Raw genomic sequence first — 20,292 nt, 5'->3', positions numbered from 1 at the left:
CTCCACCTTTTAGGCAGATTATCTGGCCATATGGGTTATCTCAAGAATCATTTTCAAGCATCATTGCATTAGGACAGGGGCAGGTGGCATGTGCAACCTATGTGGGCAAGATGCTGTTAACTGTCCTTCAGGTTAATTTGTAATGCTTTGAAAGATCACGAGCCAGCAACATGTCCTCGTGGCCAAGAAAGCCAATGGCATTCTGGGATGCAACAAGAGTGTGTCCAGCAGGGCGAGGGAGGTTCTGCTCCCCCTCTACTCTGCTCTGGTGAGACCTCATCTGGAGTCCTGTGTCCAGTTCTGGGCTCCTCAGCTCAAGAGGGACAGTCCAGTGCAGGGCCAAGATGATCAGGGGACTGGAACATCTTTAATATGAGGAAAGGCTGCGGGAACTGGGGCTGTTTAGTCTGGAGGAGACTGAGGGGGGATCTCATTAATATTTACAAATATCTAAATGGTGGGTGTCAGGAGGTTGGAGCATCACTTTTTTCTGTTGTATCTAGTGACAGGACAAGGGGTAATGGGAGGAACTGGAACACAAAAAGTTTCATTTAAACATAAGGAAAAACTATTTCACTGTTCAGGTGAGGGAGCCCTGGCACAGGCTGCCCAGGGAGGGTGTGGAGCCTCCTTCTCGGGAGTTTTCCGAAAGCCACCTGGATGTGTTCCTGTATGACCTGATCTAGGTGGACCTTCTTTGGCAGGGGAGTTGGACTAGATGATCTCTAAAGCTCCCTTCCAACCCCTACCATTCTGTGATGATTCTATGATCACAGCCCAACTTTGCTGATGTGGTATTTTATCTGAGGAATAAACAGAAGTCCAAGCAGGGATGCTGTTTCTTGCCTTTTTCTCTGCTGCTGGGTAGGCTTTTGTAAGAAACATTGTATTTGACAGAGTTAAACAACACAGTAAGTGAGAAATATATCTTTATTATCTTTATTATCTAAAAACTTTTATCTGGGGTTACAGTCCGATCCAATTTCTTTCTAATTAACTAACCTGGCATATGTTCAGTAAGTAACTGTTAACTTAGGCTTTGAAAAGTTTAAGAACATGCAACGTCTTTTACCCTTTTTTTTCCTTACTCCCCAAAAAGGTCAACTTACAGTCAAGATTTTCACGCAATAAATAATAAAATAAACATCTCATTGTGAACTAGTACTTACATTTAACTTTGGTGGCTAACAGAGCAGATAGGCATTTATAAATAAAAATATTCTTTCAGTGTCAAGTGGACAAGGGAAGGATGAATATATTTCACTTTGTTATCTTTCTAAAGTTCACCTTTATTCTCTTCAGAAAGGGTCATTTTTTTCAGGCTTGTAAAAGGATGTGGGAAGAAACAGAAAGAACTCAAGGATGTTTCTATTTTGTGGCTTGCTTAAGAAAGTTGTTTTAACACACGATCTGACCCAAGTCCATGCAACACAACTAATAACTCCTTTTCACCACACACAATGCCTGGTGTAAGACCAAGTGTGGCCTTGTGATGTAGTTAAATAAATAGTAAAATGTCATTACAGCCTCAATACCTGAATTGGTTTTACACTGTGACTTTCTACTGCAACAGTGTTAAGGAACTTTAAACATATATCTGATTCCATATACATTATTTAAAATAGAACTGAGAAATAATATACTCTTTTTCTTCACTCTGCTACTTTCTGGGAGCTCTGTACACTGACAAATGTATGACATCTGTAGTTACCTGATCCTAGCTGACTGATCGGCCATCCTCTGCTTTAAAAATATTGCAACTCGGGTGCTTATTGCAGCAGTAATCATAGTGATACACTGTCTTTTAATGCTCAGTTCTTCTTACAGTCAAGAGTTACAAAAAATGAAAAACATTTGTCACAAATCTTTGTACACATACTGTAAAAATCACTTTCCACATAAACAATTTACATCAGTTATGAGCATTTAAAAAATAAATGATACAGACTTGTCTCACCTATCTTTTCTTTTTCTTGAGAAAACACATTTCATCAGTAACATTGACAAGATGTTTTTATCTGTAAACATGGCATGAGGATTCATGTTACCAAAAAGCTGTACACACAGAAAATCTTGATAAATACTCTGAGAAATAAGGATCCTTTTAATTGGCACAAACCAACGTAAACACACAGATTTCTGTCCTGTATTTGTTTCTAACTTCCTTGCTCTTGGGTTTTTAGTTGAAGTTTGGGGATCTCTCAGCCCTGTAAAGATTCTTCAGAGACTGAAACATGAAGGTTCCCAGTTAAGATCATAGCCATTTTAGGCCTCTCATGCCTAAAACCAAGCACAGGCATGCAGCGTGGTGCCATGCAATGTAACGTGTCACTTTAGCCTTTCACTTCTGTGCCACAGCTGACAACCTGATGCTGGCATTTGGTACTGAAATTCCTCCTTGGGCTCAGTGCACTCCATGCTTGTCAGGGCTGTGATACCAGCTTCTGGTCTCCTCACTAAGTGACACCAGAAGCTGGTATGTATGGCAAAGCCAGAAAGCTTCTGGGATTTGAAAGCTGGGCTTGAGACACTGGAGCAGCCCAAACTTGGACCAAATGACCACGTGGCTGCTGCCAGGATCGAGCGGTCTAATGGATGTAGTAAAATAGGGAAACGTGCTCAACAGCTTAGAGCAGGTCCAGTAGACCTTTTGCCTCTAAGAATGTCTGTGCAGGTAACAGTCATTGATCTTATCCTTACCTAAGATGAAAGACTGAATATTTAGGTGCCCATTAAATGGATTCTTCTGAACTTTAGCAACAGCACAGATGGAAAATAAATTACCAAGCCACATGCTGCCACTAAAATAATTGAACTTACAGCCACAGTACTGCCCAGCAAGATAACTGCAGTCATTGAAAAGAAGCTCTATAAATAAATAAATAGAAAAACTTCCATGTAAACTGAATAAAATGTCACTTCTCTTATAGCGCCCAAAGAGGGAAAGGCGCTACTAAATAATATAAGTCTTCCATACTGTATATATTTATATATATTATATCTGATGTTTTGGCACAGCCAGATGGATAGGGAAAAGTAGGATGACTAATTTCATTCAATATTTGTTCTGTTGAAGCCAAGCTCCTGCATGACTATGTATTGCTGACCATTCCTATAGCTGTTTGCTCTTTTTACCCGTCTTTGATTTTGCGCTCACTTTCCTGCCAGAGCAGACTGGTTCACCTTTCTTTTGTGCTCTCCATATTTCTCTTGGGTAATCAACAGGTTCGTAGAGGCATTTCACTGGCTGCAAGCTGGTTCTTTCATCCTTTGCCTTTTTCAACAAGATTCTTCCTTTTTGAAAGGAATGAGGCTTTGTGTCAGGGATATGATACGAAGCGTGCTGACTTCCTCGGCTCCTGAAATTAATAATAGTGATTATTTATAATTATTTTTCAATCTTGTGTAGTGGTAAGTCTCCAAAATGTCCCAGACCTATACATTTTTGAAAACAGAAATAGCCTTGTTTTAAAGACTGGGTATGAAAGTTAAAAACAGAGTTGCAAGATTAATTACATTTCCCAATAGTCAGAAATATCTCTCGCTGTAAGAACCCTTACATGTGTTACCGATGGACTTAGCTAGACAGCTTAAAGGACAAAGTCAGCTGAATTCTTTGTTCTGTGATGGTTCAAGACAGAGAGATTTGCTGAAAAAGGTGAGCTCAGGTACACCTGACAGCACAGTGCCTGGTGTTGCAAGGGCTGAACCATGTCCTCTGCTTGGAAAATGTACACTGACACTGCAGTTCCACAGTCTAGCTAAGTAAGATCATTACCATCCCTTTTCACATCATCATGAAATGTTTTACAGAGGGTAGATGCAGTGTAACAGTAGCATTATGAACCTAAAGTACCAGTTCATGTCTGCACAGCTACTGTGACTGAAGAACAGATGTGCTGATGTACAGGTTGATCTCTTAAGGGGTCCCACGGGGCTATTTTCCATAGCTTGTTATTTCTGGAAGCTTTGTATCTGGTGGTATTACTTCTTCTGGGAGTTAAACAATATTGCATGCTTGACAAAGCCAGTTTTGAAAAAAGCTCTAGTTGTTCAAGTGTCCAGTGCAAACTCTCTCCTGCTCTTTAAAAGCCCAAAAGGGTGTCACAAAAGCCTCTGTATTTGTTGGTGGAAGGCAGTGAGGGCCAGCTGACAGCACAGGAACTGAGCCTTACCTACAGAATTTTTACCGAGTTGGCAGTTTTATCAACCAGACTTCACTACGGGGAAGTTTTTTTGGAGGAGATGCTGTGCAGGTCCAAGCTGGAGCTTACTGGCCTGGGCTTGGACCTGACCACTTGCTGGGGCTTAGAAATGACTTGTGTAAATACATAAATGTTGGCTGCTTCAGTTTAGGATCACTTCTTGGTCACTGCTTGTTACAGTCTGTTACTTAGTTTTTGTTAAAAGATGCTCTGTTTTTCTCAGATGTTGTTATGGTGAAGAAGTTACAACATGTATTCCCAAAGCACGTGCAGGGGTGACTGCAGGTGATGTTAGTCACTCCTCTGCTCTACTGAATGATGCTATTAAAACCAGGAGAAGGTCAAGGTTAATATGATTAGAGAGGCTTGCCTGAATGGGCTGAACTGTATTTATGTTGAACGAGTTTATGGTAGAGAAGACAGGTGTCTGTCCCTAATTCACAGTCAGGGTAAGAAGGTATCTCAGATGTGCTGCCAGCTCCACACACGGGACATGGGTTTTTATTAAAAGTGGCAGCTCTTCCATACAAGTGACTGTGAGGGTCTGAACTTCTACTCAAACGTATTCCCAATCTGTTGCATTAAAGAGAGAGACTGAAACGATGTGATTAAATGCACCCCACTGCTTCAGGCACTTAAGAACAATCCTGTTCTTGCTGCATTCGACAAACATCAGGTATTTTTCAAGACAGGTCTCATGATTTGAAGAGACCTAATTCTTAGCTTCTTCAGAATTGGACCTGGCATTTAGAGTGGATTTAGGCACAGGCATGACAGCAAGTGTCAGTGCCTTTGAGAAATGGCTAGTGAGCATCAGCAAAGGTCTGCCATACCCTCAGTGGGGCAGTGTAAAAAAACACAGGAGAAGGAGGAGAAAAGGAATTGGGAAGCAAGATAGAGGCCTTGAAGCGAGAGGGATTGCAAATCCAGCCATTGATCCCAAAACAACAGAAGTAAACAGTGTCTCCAAATCCCCTGAGACTACAATGATTTTTCTGGATGTGTAATAACATTTCCCAATGTTTTTAACTGGCACAAATCATTAAACCTTGGTTTGTGTACTGAGCTGAATTAGAGCTCTTAAAAACAGCTGGTGTGGTAAAATGCAAACGCTGGGTTCATGCACAGAACAGGCATGTTCTGCTCTGAGAATCCTCTCCTCTATTCTCTGCTCCCCATAACAAGCTGGGATATTTTTAATCTGTAACTGCAGATAAAGGCTACTACTAAGTTCTAGTTTTGACAGCATCTTTACAAACAAGAAGTACACCAGTAGATAAACAGAAACCTCTAACCAATTTTAGATATGCCTTTGATCTCCCACCATTTGTCACCAATTAATGGGTTTTGCCAAACTGCATTACACTTAGACCAAAGACTTGCCAGTGGAAGGACTCATCTCACCGAGTCATTGAATTCATTTGTTATTTTTTGATTCTATTTTTCTTGATTGCCATGATATTAAGACATCCAGAAGCCTGGCTGGTGTATACATAGGCAACTCAAAGTCTGCTTTGGACAATCAAGTTTTTCCAGGATCTCTAATTAGTGGAGGGGGAGGAAAGCTATAAAAGCCATAAAAAGTAAAAAAAAGCTAAAGCCCCATGATGCTGTTAAGCAAAAGGGTACTTGGACAGTTGACTGCAAGGACTAAGGTATATGGAAAGACAAAAGCAAGACAAAAACATCCTATTTTTACTTTATCTTCCAGCGCATCCATTTGCTCATGTGCGTGTCACTCTTCCAGCAATTCTTGAACTCATTGGTCACGCACAAACAAATCTGGCAGGGATACAGAAGTCCCAGATCTGTGGTGCTGTAAGAAGTTTCATGGCAATGGGAAAATGACCCAAACTCATGTCCCCACTAAGGAAGGTTGCTCTGAGAAAGCATATGATGCCTGCCTGTCTCTTGGCCAAGCAGCACGCATGATGTTCCGAACCAGCTCTGAGACTCCTGACCAAGTCACAAAGACATGGGAAACCAGCCTCAATGAGTTCTGCTGCCCCCAGGACAGCTGCCTGAGTAACCTGAGACACCATTAGTGCTCATGCTTTGTCCGTTGCTGGCTTGCACGTGCTTTTTTAAGTCGACAGTGTTACTGTCAGTTAGGAAACGACAACTGTCTCTCTCCTACCTACAGAATGTTAAAAGATATTTTCAGCCAAATCTTGGCCTGTGTTTGTTAAAGAGATTCAACTCCTGTAGCTTTGTAATATGCCATTAGAGTCAGCAGGAAGGAGTCATTCATTTACCAGAAAACTATGCTCTTCTTTTTTTTCTTTTTGTAGAAATCTGTTTGTCCTCCAGTATTTGACACAGATATAGATCATACTGAGGTGTAGAACCTGATCCACACCAAATCTGATTCAGGCTTTTGGTTAAGGTGCAAAAGCAGAAAGTGACATTGGTATATTTAAGTAAGAGAATAATAGATATACTTACAGGCATCTGGGTTTCTTATTTAATGAAATGTCTGTAAACTGCAAAGCAAACAGAAACAGGTTATTAATATTAAATTATGAGGTAATTAAAGTACAGAGGTAAAAGATATGCAGCCTTCAAAATCATTTCCATTCTCATCTGCTGTTAAAGCTATGAGAACAGTCATAGAAAAAACAAAAACAAACCAATGAACTTTCCCCCAACTTTAACAGTTTATTACTCATCTAACTTATTATATCTGGCTTTAAAAGTCATGACATGTGAGTTGTTAGTGGTTGGATTTTTCGGCATTATTTTTATCGTAACTATAATCGGAGTAAATTGCTAAAGCAGTGTGGGATGGACAGAGATCCTTCACCTTGGATTAAACAATGTGGATACAATGATAAATAGTTATTGTGTTCAAGATAGTTAACAAGGGACAGTGCCTGAGTAAGCTATGTTAAATTAACTTTCTCTCAGAGCCTTTAATTTTGCAGTGCTACATTTCCTACACAAGCAGCTAGGGAACTCCAGCTATGAGCCCTTGGCTCTGCCTACAGCAGCTCTGAAGGGTAGAGAGTGAGAACGTAAGCGTTTCTCTCTCTTCCCACCCCAAATCCTGAGACCAGCTAGGGACAGCACAGCCTCAGTGCCAGCACAACTTTGCATGACTTCATTTTTTTACAACAGTTTGGTTCACAGTGTGGAAACACTTTCTCTAGTCCCCCTTGTAGTGGGGGTCAGGAAAGGAGGTGTTTAATGCCAGCTCAGCTCAAGTCAGTCTGTGTACTAAGTTAGTTCTTTGCACTGATCTCCCATCAGTGCTACTAGACAGCCTTTGAATATCCTTTCATGAAGTTACTGAGCCAAGCAAGTCAGATCTGGCATCTGAAAATGATTATGTTCCTGTAAACGTTCCCACTGTCCCTGGTACTGTCCACACTTTGCAGATGGATTTTTGCCCAGCTAACTTTGCTTGTCATCTGTCTTGGATGGAGTCTGCAGCCATCTCATGGTGTACTTTTCTGTAATTACCTCCTGAAGGTCAGGATGGTCAATATTTGGATGGATGACCTTAGAGGAATGCTGAAGTCACTCAGAAAGCAGGGCAGCTGCCTCAAAAATTAGTGCCTTGCCCAAAGGACACTGCTGAGCCAGGGATCCCAGTAAATGCATCAAAAGCAGGGGAGACGATTTAATACTGAGGGTCACCTTACAGTTCCTCTCAATGTTCTCACAGACACTGAGATGTCACGCGCTATGTTTCAGCTCACACATGTCTACTCAGGTCTTTCCTAAAGCTCTTTGTCCTCAAAGTGGCTATGGAAGCCTTTGCTTTCCGCTACTGCATACCTGTTCAGTGCTGTGCATGATCAATGCCTTTCCTCTCGCATCCCAGGATGAGCAATTACTTAGCACAGGCAGCACAGGCTATTCATTTAAACCGAACCGTTCTTTGGAAGTCATGTGGCTAAAACTTGCCATATCAATCTAATGCATACTAGAGAAAAGCACTGAGTGAAGTATTAATGGGGGCTTACAAATAAATAATGTATTTTAAAAAGCAATGTTCCAGACAGCTTTGGTTGATGATCTGTGGGGATCCATTCACTGTTTCTTAGAGTCCCATGAGAGGTACCGACAGAAAGCAAGCTGATTTGCCAGCAGGCTGATGTGTCCTCTGTAAGGATCCACAACTTCCCTGAAAATCTTCAGACATCCTCAAAAAACTGCCAAGTCACTAAGTGACATAAAGAAAAGTGTTTGTTGCAAAGATAACAGCAGCAATAGCCAAAACATCTGGCAGACATTTCAATATTCTCTGCTCTCCCTTTGCCATCTTTGGCTATTGCTGCTCTTACAGGCTCTCTGCTCCTTTCACTCGTGTGAAGGGGTACTTTAAAACATGAATGAAAAACCCATCCAAAGACAGATTTTACAAATCCAGATCTATCTGGAGTAGACCCCCAGAGCCCACCCATATTCAAACTCAAGTCCTTTCCCTCCGATGGTGGGTGACAAGGAAGGGACGGACTTTGCTGGCTTACCATGTGCTCACTGACGTCGGTGTGGTTGCACACCATCTGCTGATTTTGGTAATACTCTAGCTGCCTTTCTGCCAGATCCACGCGCTGCAACAAGTTCTCAATGAAGTGCTGGAGCCTGGCTTTCCCCCGCACTTCTTTTTCTGCTGCTTCTTCCAGGAAGTGGTTGAAAGTAACAACTTCTCTGTAAGACACAAACATTGCAAAGAGGCCACATTTAATAATGGGAAGAACCCTAGTCTCACTGCTCTCCAGAAATTACTGACGCTTCTCCTGTTTTTCACAGTGATAGCCCACGGTCTTTCACCTGCATTAAAAGATTTCAACCTTTTTGTGGACATAAGTCAAGATCTTGAAACCTGAATGCTGAATTTAAGTTTATGGGCAGTGGGTTTGGGTTTTTTAATCACATTATTAAGTCTCTTGGAAATAGTCCTCAGTGGTCCACAGGGCAGAAATGTCATTAAGCATCACGTCTCAGGTATCTGGAGACAGCTGCAGCAACTTTCTCTATTGTTTTTTTTTTTTACTTACTAATGTGAATAACAGCTCTGAAACATGAGGAGAAATGGATGAACCTTCAAATTAATCTTCCCCGTTCATCATAATCTTACAGTGGTAGTTTAGCATTGCTACCGGAGTGGTTCCTAACTTAAAAGAGCTACTGGGACCATCAAAATTCATTGTGGCTGCAATCCTGCAAGTACATCAAAGTGCAGTGTTATAAATTGGAGCTAGTGGGAGCATGGGAGATTAACAGATAATCTACAGATTGTAGACCGAGGAGCGTGTGTGTGGGAGGAGCAAGTTTTGAGTTAGGAGTTTAGAAATGTTTCTTGTCTGGTAACATAACTGGAAGAAACAGATAGCACCACTGACTGTGAATGGTCCCAGCTCTGTACTGAGCTCTCTTCAAGGTGCTCTGCATGCTAACAGTTTACCTTCAGTTATCAGGCCACCATTTGGATGTCTGATATTGGAGCAGCTTCTGTCTGGCAGAAGTTTGGTTGCAGAGTAAAGTATGTGTTCTGTAAAATGGCAAATCTGAGGATGCCATCTGAGGATGTAAGACTTCTATAGTAGCTAGCAACAGGACAAGGGGTAACGGAAAGAAGCTGGAAAACAAAAAGCTCCACTTAAATATAAGAAAAATCTATTTCACTGTGAAGGTGATGGAGCCCTGGCACAGGCTGCCCAGAGAGGTTGTGGAGGCTCCTTCCTTGGAGGTCTTCAAGACCTGCCTGGACATGTCCCTGTGCTTCTGCAGGGGGGTTGGACTGGATGATCTCTAAAGGTCCCTTCCAACCCCTACCATTCTATGATTCCCCAGTTAATAAATGCCTGGATAAAGAGTTCTGGTGTTGCCAATGAAATGATGTTAAGTTTTGCTTTGTACAAAACTGAGGGGGCAGGAGCCAGGGGAACCAATGAGAAAAGGTCCAACTGCTTGGACATCACTTGAGGAAAAAGCATTTTAAGCAGAAACCAGGAAACAGTTTTTGTAGTAGGAAGAACCTTTCAGTGCTCAGCTTGTTGATAACAAATCCAAACGTTTCTCTGCATTTCATTGATTTAACTCAGTATAGTTGTTTTATGAGTGAGCTGCTTTGTGCTAAGAAGAGTTAGGCACAAATGGCCAGGTATGGAAATTCGCCATCTAGGATTGTGTCTGTCTGCTCTGTACCACAGCAGAGTGCAGCAAGAGGCTCTCTGCACACCTATCTAATGGCACGAATGAGATGAAAACAGCATGTGTTGTTTAGACAAAGAATAATGACGAATATTAGTTGATATCAACTCACCCACAAAACTGGGCTTAAGAAACAGAGAGGTTCCTTGTTTGTTAAGATCAGCTAATCCATTCCATTTCAAGGCTCTGTACAGTTTCTATGATTATTAGTTTGCCCAGAGCAACCTGGTAATAAGTGACTGAGGAATGCTTAGGAAGAAGCCAATCTGAACTCATTAAGGGCAATTTTAGGGCTTTATTCTCACCACGCTTACAGCATTGTAACTTCATGATGCCACTATGGTTTTGTGTTAGCACACAAGCAACCTGCAGCCCTTAGTACCCCATCAGGCTCCTTTTTTACAGTGGATAGGGAGAACAAGTGTTTTTTTCTGGAAGACTTAGATGACTACTGGGAATAGAACAAATATGTAGTGTCAATAAATTTCCTTGTATTTCTCTTGCTTTCCAGACTACTCAGGACAACTTGGCATCCTACATGCCATTATTTTTAAGAACTGTTTTTAGCAGCAGTAGTAGCATTTCCATCACTTTCCTCTGTTCAGCAGCCTCTGTGCAGAGTATGAACCTGCCTTTATTAACTTTTATCTAAGATTTTCCTTTAAGATGAAATGATGCCAGCACCGTATATTCCCTTAGAGAGACAAGAGCCAGAATATACCCGCCCACTAGGTCTTGGTCATGTGCCTTGGTCTGATAAGAAGCACTTCTGTCAGTTCAGCTACTTTCTTTGTTTCCACTTCATTTTTATCTCTCAGAACAATAACATGAAGCCCTGAAGACTGACTGCTAATAAGTCTCTCTACTTGTTCCAACATCTCCCCCTCAGAGAGCTTGTTCTGGGCCACAGCTATGTCTTGGTTACCTGAAGAGAGTTCTCAGAAGAATTTTTACCCTTCTCCCACCATGAACATGGAAATGGTTCAAAGAATGTGTGTAGTTTCCTGCAGATGCTGTTTCTCTGTTTAGTTACCTTTCCTGTCTCTTGTAGTCTGCCCAGAGTTCTTCCGATGACCTTCAATTCTACTCCTAGATAGCTGTGATGATGTTTTGTTTATGTTCTTTATTTTAATTACAATTTATTTCTCCAAGCCTCTGCCAAGCTTCTTGGGATTGTGCAATATGATTTCTATCTTTTACTCTCTGCTCTTATGCTTGGGGAAGGCTGGATGTTCTTAGAGGTCAGATGCTGCTCCTCATGAAGTCAGGAAGAAGCTGAGCCTGTGAATGTTGTGGGGCCCATTTGGTAGAGGCTTAAACCAGAGCACAGCAGCACAGGCTCTCTGGGCTCTGTGCCTTCACAGAACAGCCTTGTCATCAGTGCTCACCTGAGACAGGAATCATTTGTTAAAGCCTGGCTCAGATCTGAAGCGCTGCCCTTTCTAACGAGAGGTCTCTGCCACCCTGCGCTGACTATTCTACATCTGGAGCACTACTGCTATACTGAGAAAAGGTTACGTAGAGTTATTAACTCCCCTTGTGAACTCCTCTACTCTCAGCATCATATCTTTCCAGCTCTGCTCTGTTCCTCCATTTGTTCTCTGCCTGTCAGCACACAGCCTTCCACCTCTTTTTGCCATTCAAGCTCTAGATAATGCCACTACATTTTCTGACTAGTACCTGGATTTAGATGGGTAGATGGTCAGTGCAGCTCAGATCTCTGGAAATTTCTGTAATCGATAGCAAAATTATCTCATCTGTTTGCTCATATTAAGGTATGTCATACAGCAAAATATTTTGTTAAAGGGCTGTGACTAGGTAACCGGGAGATAGGTGGGTTTCTTGCTTTGTCTTGAGTGCTCTAGTTAGACAAAACCTGTCAGGAGGAGGGATTGCTGCTGCTGTCCAGAGAGCAGAGTGAATTGCCAGCAGCTTGTGGTGATGGGGTGAGGCAAGCAAGAGGGAAAGACACAGGGGATTCAACATGGGAAGTGTCCAAGAGGAGCCAGAGGTCCCTGCACTGCCAGAGAAGAGCTCTTCCTAGAACCAGAGGAGTCCAGGGCAAATCTATTGCAGTGCAGCAGGGATGTCAGCCGAAAAGAAAAACGAGTGCAGAGGGAAGGATTCACTGTAGGTGAGAAATATTTGCTGCCAAAGGTTTTACTTCAATCTGACTCTGCCAGGGAGTTAACCTGTTAGAATTAACCAGATTTAACTAGTTTAGTGCTTTGCATTCCAACTGCAGCCCAGCTGCCTTCACAGGAAATCTGCAGACAACCTGTCTTAAAATTTATCCTGAAACCTTCTTTATGTAGGCTGTTGTCATGAAACAGCACGAGATGTGGTAAATAAAGTTACAAATCATAGACTGACTAGGTGACGTTTATTCTCCTTTTACCACTATGATCACACAGTGCTCCTGACAGCACTAGTGAGCTACAGTTCTTGTTTACTGGAGCAGTTGCTGGCCTGAGGACCCTGCAGATACCTTTGGTGTCTGTACAGCTTTCAGCAGTTAAGCAAGTGATACACAGAGTACACACAGATGCTCGGAGAGCTCCAGCTCCTTAACAACTGACAAGAAGGGCTAATGATTTCTCATATCGTGCCCAAGCCCTCCTACGAATGCCTAATACTGGTCCCAGGACTATTTACAGCAACTTTGACACCTGCAACTGCTCTGTAGGTGGAGACAAACATGAGGCTCTATGCAGTTTCTGCACCCAGGCATCAAATCCCTTTAAAGAATTGCAATTGGAATAACTCTGCCTAAAAGGAATGGAAAGGCAAACATACTCTTTTACATGAAGATGAGAAAATGCTATGACAGAAAGCAGTAACGTGATGTACTTGTGAATTTTTCACTAATTATTTCCTTGTGAAAGTACTTTAAATACATACACTCATTATTAACACCACTGACCTCATCTATCATCCCATTGGTGTTACTGCCCAAAGGCTGCTGTTATTCATTAGGTTGTGGTTTCACATTCCTACAGCACTATCAGCACATTCAATTTGAGGTTCACACCTCCTCCCCTCAGAAAGTTATTGGACTACCAGTTGCATCCATTCAGTGGGCTGTGCTCTAGATCTGAGCCCAGAACTTACTGAGGTGACACCGTGAAGATTAACATGCCTTATTTTACAGAGCTATTCTGTGGGATAGTCATGCTACACTTGAACCAATACAGCTGAAGGGGGGAATAATCTCTTGGGTGGGAAGATGAAAGGAAGTGGGGAAGAGGGAGTGGGACCACCTGAAACAGGATGGAAGAACAATGTGTAGTTGTGGCCGTATTCTACTTAGAGCAAAAGCAAAATTGATTTGTTGTACAACTGAAATTTGTATTTTAAGAAAACTTGTTGTTTTAAAACATAAATTGCAGTGATTTCCAGTGGCCAACTCTTGATCCCACTGTCAAGACATTACTTGCACAGATAATTCCATTAACTGCTACTGGTAAAGATAACTACTCCCCAGCACAGCTATTCTGAAAGAGCCTTCGCAGAGGCGTGACTAGACAGTCTCAAAACAAATGTCATGGAGTGCTTAAAGAAATTACTGTCAGAGATAGGGTAACATACTACATGAATGCTCCTACCCTGTAATTAGGAAACAAAGTGAAATTGTTTAAGTCACCATTGAAGGTAGCTCACAGTTGAGGACTATAACTTTAAACACTTACCCTGTTCAGACTGTTCAAAAAAAATCAAATTCTACCAGTTTTGCTTTCTTATGTAATTTCCAGACACAAGCCCCTCTGTTCTTCAGAAAATAAGTTCAGAGCTGGTTTTAGTTTCAATGGTTCTCTTGGTATGTTATTCAATACAGTCTTATTCCCTTTGGGCAGGCTTCTGTGTTATCTTTAAGATCACAGTCAGAGTTGCGTTGGTCTTCATAAGACATAGAAAATGTGCCCTGGAAGGGATTATTCAAATTAAATCGTGCCTTTGCTCAGTAGTTCTGCTGAAAGCTTGATCTTGTAGTCATCAAAACTGTTCAGGACCTGACTGAGGCAGGTTGGTGAACTGAGACCTGTCTTTGGTGGCTGTGCCTGCTTCTCTAAAACATCCAGATTGGTTGGTTGTTTTTTCTTACAAATAAAAATAAAAGCTCTGGCCTTTCTAAATATATGTGACACGGGAGTGACTGCTGTAAGACTTTTCTGTGCTTAGCATATTACTTTAACTACATATTAGTGTAGTACCTCTAGCTGTCCTACCCCTCACCACAGTTCATCTCCACAAGGGCACCACAACAGCATGTACCCGTGTGCATATTTATTGCTGCCTTTATTGGACTGCTATAAGATTTATTTAAAACAAAACAAACAAACAATCAACTGACAAGCCTAAAGAAACGACCTTACTGACCCTACAAACTCTTCAAACGGGCAGCCTCGTACCTGCTGGTGGCACAAACCGACTCCTCCTTCTCTTCGGAATGAGAGGTCAGCAGTAAAACCTCATAGTGCTGTCATTTGAAATTATTGCTTTGGTTAGTAACAACAATGTAACTGAGAAAAATTTACTCCCTGGAGAGTTAATTTTACAGACTTGCTGCTTGCTTTGGAGAACAAATCAGAGAAAGCAGCTTCTGACAATGTGGCCGCTCAGTGGGTCACAGTTTTTACGTGTCTATGTCATGTGCTGGGTCCAGGTAAAGGCTCAGGACTTTTACAGGTAGAACAGAGAGGTAGAAATTCAATTCCATCAAGTCAAAGTGACCTCAGTCACTTTTAAGTGGTCTCCTGGCTCTGCCGAGGCTGGCCAGAGTCATAACAGTGCGATATTTGCCTTTTCTAGTTCTAGGCACAAAGGAAAGATGTCAGGCCTAGAAGAGCTGTATCTCCTTGTTCAGGAAACCCAGATGTTTAAACAGAGAATTTAGATCTCTCCTTCTTGGAGCTTCCCAACTACATACTTCTTGCTAATGCACATTTTCCCTTTCCTTTAACTTTCCTATGTGACTTCACAATCAGATCAAAACAAGAGTCATTACCCAAAGTTCAATTGTACTGTTATTTCCTGTCATCTTCTCGTGTACCCTTCTAGAAGAAGAAGTTTCTTAAATTTCAACTTTTTTTTTTTAACTCATAGCAAATTTATAGCTGAGGAGTGATGGTTAAACCTAAAAATAGATCTTCTACCTTGCATATCTGCTTCATTCTTTCATTCTTGCATGTAGAAGAAGGTCTAGCCTAACAGCCTAGATAGGTCCCTGGCTTATCTGGGCACATTTTATAAAGATGAAAATAAACTGCATTGAAACAATTCACTAAAATTCACTATTGTGAAGCAATTTCATCACTGATAGTGATTGTCCATTCATATAAGATACTGACAGAGTAGGTGCATATGAAGGAATACACAAATATGGGGCCAGTATAATCATCTGTAAATTCTTTATCAGAACATGGTTGTTTTACTACTTGGAGGGATTCCCCACAGAAGCTTTCAGCTGCTTCTGTAGAAAAGCCTCCAAAAGAGAGTTTTTGTGACCCTATCAAAGATGTGGCCTAGAATTTCTTTTTCCTCTTCTGGCTAGTTTGTGAAGTTGGAGGTTTTTATACCCTCAGACTGATCTAGAGTAGCTATGTCTCAGTCCCTTTGTGGTCTAGAAATGCACATTGACTACAAACTCTTTCTGGCCCATGCACCGTATTCCATGATCTCTGGTAAGAGGGACAACCATTCAGAGATCAAGCAAAGAGTGGTTTCCTTTACTTCCTTAGAAATAGGATGAGATGATGTTTTGGGGAAGAAGGTGTTTTCTTTTTTCTCCTACAAAGAGGAAAAAGTCTTCAACTACGATGGCTAAATATCAATGCTAGTTTGGGAAAGTCATTCATATTCACAACACTGCTAATGAAAAAAAATCCAAAGAAACTGATGAAAGCATTTATTTCTGAAGGTCAGCAAGTATCAAAGCAGTCCCTAAGGACTGCCTTTGACTTTCTACAATCTGCAGTGAGAACTCCTGCTTCTGCAATTTCCATTAAGCAGTCTTGTTTGGCTTTCTAATCATTTGGACTTCATCCAGAAATAAAAGCCAAAGTTCCGATCCTCCTTTTTTGAAGGAGAAAGACTTTTCAGCACACCAAGTACAAGTTTGGAACACAGAAAGGACTAAATATGTAGACAGGTCTCAGAATTTACCAATAGTCCATGAGAAAACCAGACACTGTTGATACCAAAGTCATGAAAATCCTTTCTTCTCCCCTCTACTACAGCATATCCCCCAGTGCCTCCCTGCTGCTGGCAAAAAGCTTAGTGTCTCAGGCATTTTTAGAGGTTCAAATCTGAAAAGCTGCCCTTAGAAGTACTAGTTCTGCTTTTACAAAGTACTGTTTATATCTAACTTCCTTCCCAATCCGCTAATTATACAATGACCTTTGAATTGTGGTGTGTTTTTCTATGGCAGTATCCCTTGTTATCCCTCAAGATGGGAAATGCAGGAACTATCTGAACAAGAAAAAGGAATAATGCATTTTCAGTTTTTCCTGGGTGACCTATCTACCCTGCCACTGTCCTCAGAATACTGTAACTCTGAGAGGCAATGCTATGGGGCTAGGCATGGGCACATGCAAGGACATATTGACTCCCTTCTTCCCCCCCCTTGGTACTCCAAGCTGATATTCTTTCATCCCATCAACTAGCATGCATTAGGCCCATTTACCTTTACACAACTGTTCAACGTCTATTCACTTATTCCTATCACTGCTTTTTGTTTCCAAGTAGTTTTAATCTTCTTTGTTGAAAGCTGCAGCAAGCTACCAGTAATCCTAGGAGAGCAATACCCTGGGTACTCGCTTTTTTGTGCAACTGCCTTCTTTGCTGAAGTGTTTCTTACTAGTGAACCTTCAGTCTACCCTGTAATACCAACTTAGGAGCTACCTCCTCATCTTCTAACACATTTACCTTCTTCCTTTAGAGATGGCTAGAATCATAACAGTAATCATCTGAGCTCCTGCCCCTTTCCCAAGCCTGGCAACGTCCTAGTGTGAGGGATGGCGTTTCTCCATTTCTTCTCTCATTCAGTGTTTAGTCTTTTCTGGCCTCAGAACCACAGACTACCACTGCTGCTAGAAAGCAGTCCGACAAGGGGGCAAATGGCCTTGTCCTCAAACTTTGTCCCAATACAGTTAAAAATTGCAACTTTTGCTGTCTTGCTCTTTCACAAGAGGAAATCTTTCACAAGATCCACTGTCCTTTTCCATCCTTGCTATAGCACTCCCATTCGCAATCCCTCCCCCTTTAAGATACTTTTCTAGAACAACTAGGATGTGAAAAAAAAGCCTATAAGGGGTGCTTGGCCAGACTGGAATATCAAAACTGCTTCTAACTGAGAAGATTGGTAGTTCAAAAACCAGAGGTTCTGCTGGATGTCCGTTCAAGGAATAAATCTGGGCCCCAGAGGCTCAAAACCCACCACCTGTACTATCCCATCCTCTCTGGGAAATCTATAGCACTGCTACTGATACAGGAGCCATCATCATCTTTTATTTCTAGTTCACAGACTACAGGAAGGAACGATGAAAGCCCTCCAAACTTCCTACACTGAACTCCTACACCACCTTCCTTGCTTCTTCTAAGATCAGTGTCATGGCAACTAACACTTCTCATCATCTCTTTGTAAGCTGGTGAATTGGTTTAGCTGCACTCCACTACCAAGGCTCTTTATTTGCATTCCTCTAAAATAAGTTGTGTCGCTCTGAAAAGCCTGAAAGGTTTCAGCAAGTGCTGAATAAACTAAGTAGTTCATGTATAAATAATACATCAGCTATCGCTACATTTTTAATGGATGCATATGAACATATTCTTAGATGATCTGGGCTAGAAGGACTCTGGCTTTTGCTTCCCCTTCCCATGTAAGTGATTCCAGTTTCACAGTTCTGTGCCCATCCAAAGCACATACTTGGATGTGGACTTTCCAGCATGGACTCCAGTACAGTTTTGCTGCTGCACAGGAGATGGTCCCACTCCACAGGCTGCCTGCTAAGCTGATCCCGCTCCAGAGCCAGCCTGCTAAGCTGAGCACTGGTGGGATGACCTCAGGGAAAAGATGCTATTCAGTATTTTTACATACTTCCTCTATCACTTGTCCACCCCTCCCTTCTTAAAAAGATAAAGGATTAGAGGTGTCAGTGCAAATCAGATTACATGCTGATGACATCTTCTAATTGTCCCTACCCCCATTAAACCAGAGACAGAACAGATATTAGAGAGTTAGTCAGTGGGGAGTCAAGCTCGAAAGCCACCCTGTTCACACGGTCTACACCTCTAAAAATACAGTGATGAGAAGCTGGTAAGCACAGGCCCTTTCATGCTCAGCAAGCCACCTAAGCATCCCCTCTCTTCTCCCCCACAGGCTCCCTCTGACTCGCAGAGCCATCACCTCTCGCCTCCCCACTTACTCCTCTTTGCGGTGAAGCTCCTCCTCGGACTCGGTGAGGCGCTGCTTCAAGGCTGCGATCATCTCCACCGCCACGTCCACCTGCCTGCTCAGGGCCCGCTCCCGCCGCTGCACCTCCTGCTTCTTCTGGGACAGCTGCACAAACGCCGCCCGCACCTCCAGCAGCTCCGCCGTCTTCTGCGCCAGCTCTTTGGTAAGCTTGTCGATCCGCTTCTCGATCGTTTTGTCCACGGCCTCTACCATCCTGTTAAACTTTTCTCGGACGTGTGCCTCGAAGGAGGCTTTGGAGTCAGTGGCCGGGAGGCCGAGTTTAGAAACCTGCTCGCCGGGAGAGTCAGCCGACACATAGTTTGCAACGTAGGAAACGGGCCGCTCGGCTTCCACCTCCAGAGCCTGCCCGCGCTTTGCGCTCTCGCAGGACGCATCGCAGAAATTCAGGTAGGACCGTTTTTGCTGTACGGGGCTGCCCAGGCTGCCCTGGCCGGCGGGCTCCGGCGGGGACAGCAGCTCCGCGTCTTTCAGGGGCGAGAATGGGCTGCTCTTGCTCAGGAGGCTTCTCTCCTCGTAGCTGTGGCTGTACTCCAGGTGCACCCGCAGAGAGGAGAGGCTCCTGAACCTGGTGTGGTCGCCGCATCGCGGGCAGCGGAACGGGAGGCAGACGCTGCCGCTGCCGAGCGGCTCCTGCCAGGGCTGCCTGCCTTCATCCCGGGCCGTCTGTTGCATTCCTCGCCGGGCCCTGGGCAGGAGGAAGCAGCCCGCGTCCGCGCCCGCCCGGGGCCGGGGCAGCCCGGCAGGCCCGCCGGCGAACTTAGGAAACTTTCCGGGTGTTTATTCAGGGGTACCGCGCCATCTCCGCCCGGGGAGGCGCCCGCCCGGCACGGCCAGCCGCAGGGCCTCGGCGACGCGACGCGGCTCCGCTCGGGCCTTGGCCGGGGCGGAGCGGGGCCGGGCCCCGGCTCGGCGCAGGACCTCAGCCGGCCGCAAGGTCGCGGCCCCCGCGGGGCCTCACTCACCCGACTTGTTGCTGGCGGCGGTGCCGGGGGCGGCGGGGCGGCGGCGGCGGGGGAGCCGTTTGCAGCACAGCCGTAAATCAGGCCGAGCGCGTCGCCGCCGCCACGCGCTCTCGCCGCCCGGCCGGCGCGGGGCGGGGCGGGCCGGGCCGGGGGCGGGCTGCGGCCGGCGGCTGCGGGCGGGTGCGCGGCTGGCGCGGGAGACCCAACCAAGGGCCGACACCGTTCCCCTTCCCCTTGCGGAATGCCGTCTCGTGCCCCCGCTTGCTTTGGGCACCCGGTAGTTGTGTTTTGTGGGAGTTTGGGGGGATTCCGGTAGCTCTGTGGGGGGTGTTGGGAAGATGCTGAAGGGTAAGACGAGTAAAAGCCTTTAAGCGGCAAGACTGACGCGTGCAAATAGGCATCAGCCGGCCTTGGCTTTCTGGGAATATGATTGTGAGTGGGATTTTTAAAACTGTGTTTAATAACCAGAAGGATTTTTGAAACTGTAAATACC

At 43.8% G+C, this 20,292-nt stretch overlaps 1 protein-coding gene across 1 annotated transcript; it reads right to left on the bottom strand.

The window, feature by feature from the left end:
• Nucleotides 1-933: 933 nt before the first annotated feature.
• ZNF365 (zinc finger protein 365) lies at nucleotides 934-19,912 on the bottom strand. Its single transcript, XM_010201490.2, has 4 exons — nucleotides 18,788-19,912; nucleotides 8,681-8,861; nucleotides 6,651-6,688; nucleotides 934-3,359 (listed from the first exon to the last, which is right to left on the bottom strand). The coding sequence occupies exons 1-4, from the start codon at nucleotides 19,507-19,509 to the stop codon at nucleotides 3,113-3,115; spliced, it is 1,188 nt and encodes a 395-aa protein (XP_010199792.2). The 5' UTR covers nucleotides 19,510-19,912; the 3' UTR covers nucleotides 934-3,112.
• Nucleotides 19,913-20,292: the final 380 nt, after the last annotated feature.

Source organism: Colius striatus, chromosome 8 (assembly GCF_028858725.1).
Source record: "Colius striatus isolate bColStr4 chromosome 8, bColStr4.1.hap1, whole genome shotgun sequence".
NCBI lineage: Eukaryota > Metazoa > Chordata > Aves > Coliiformes > Coliidae > Colius > Colius striatus.
This window is presented reverse-complemented; position numbering and strand designations above follow the sequence as displayed.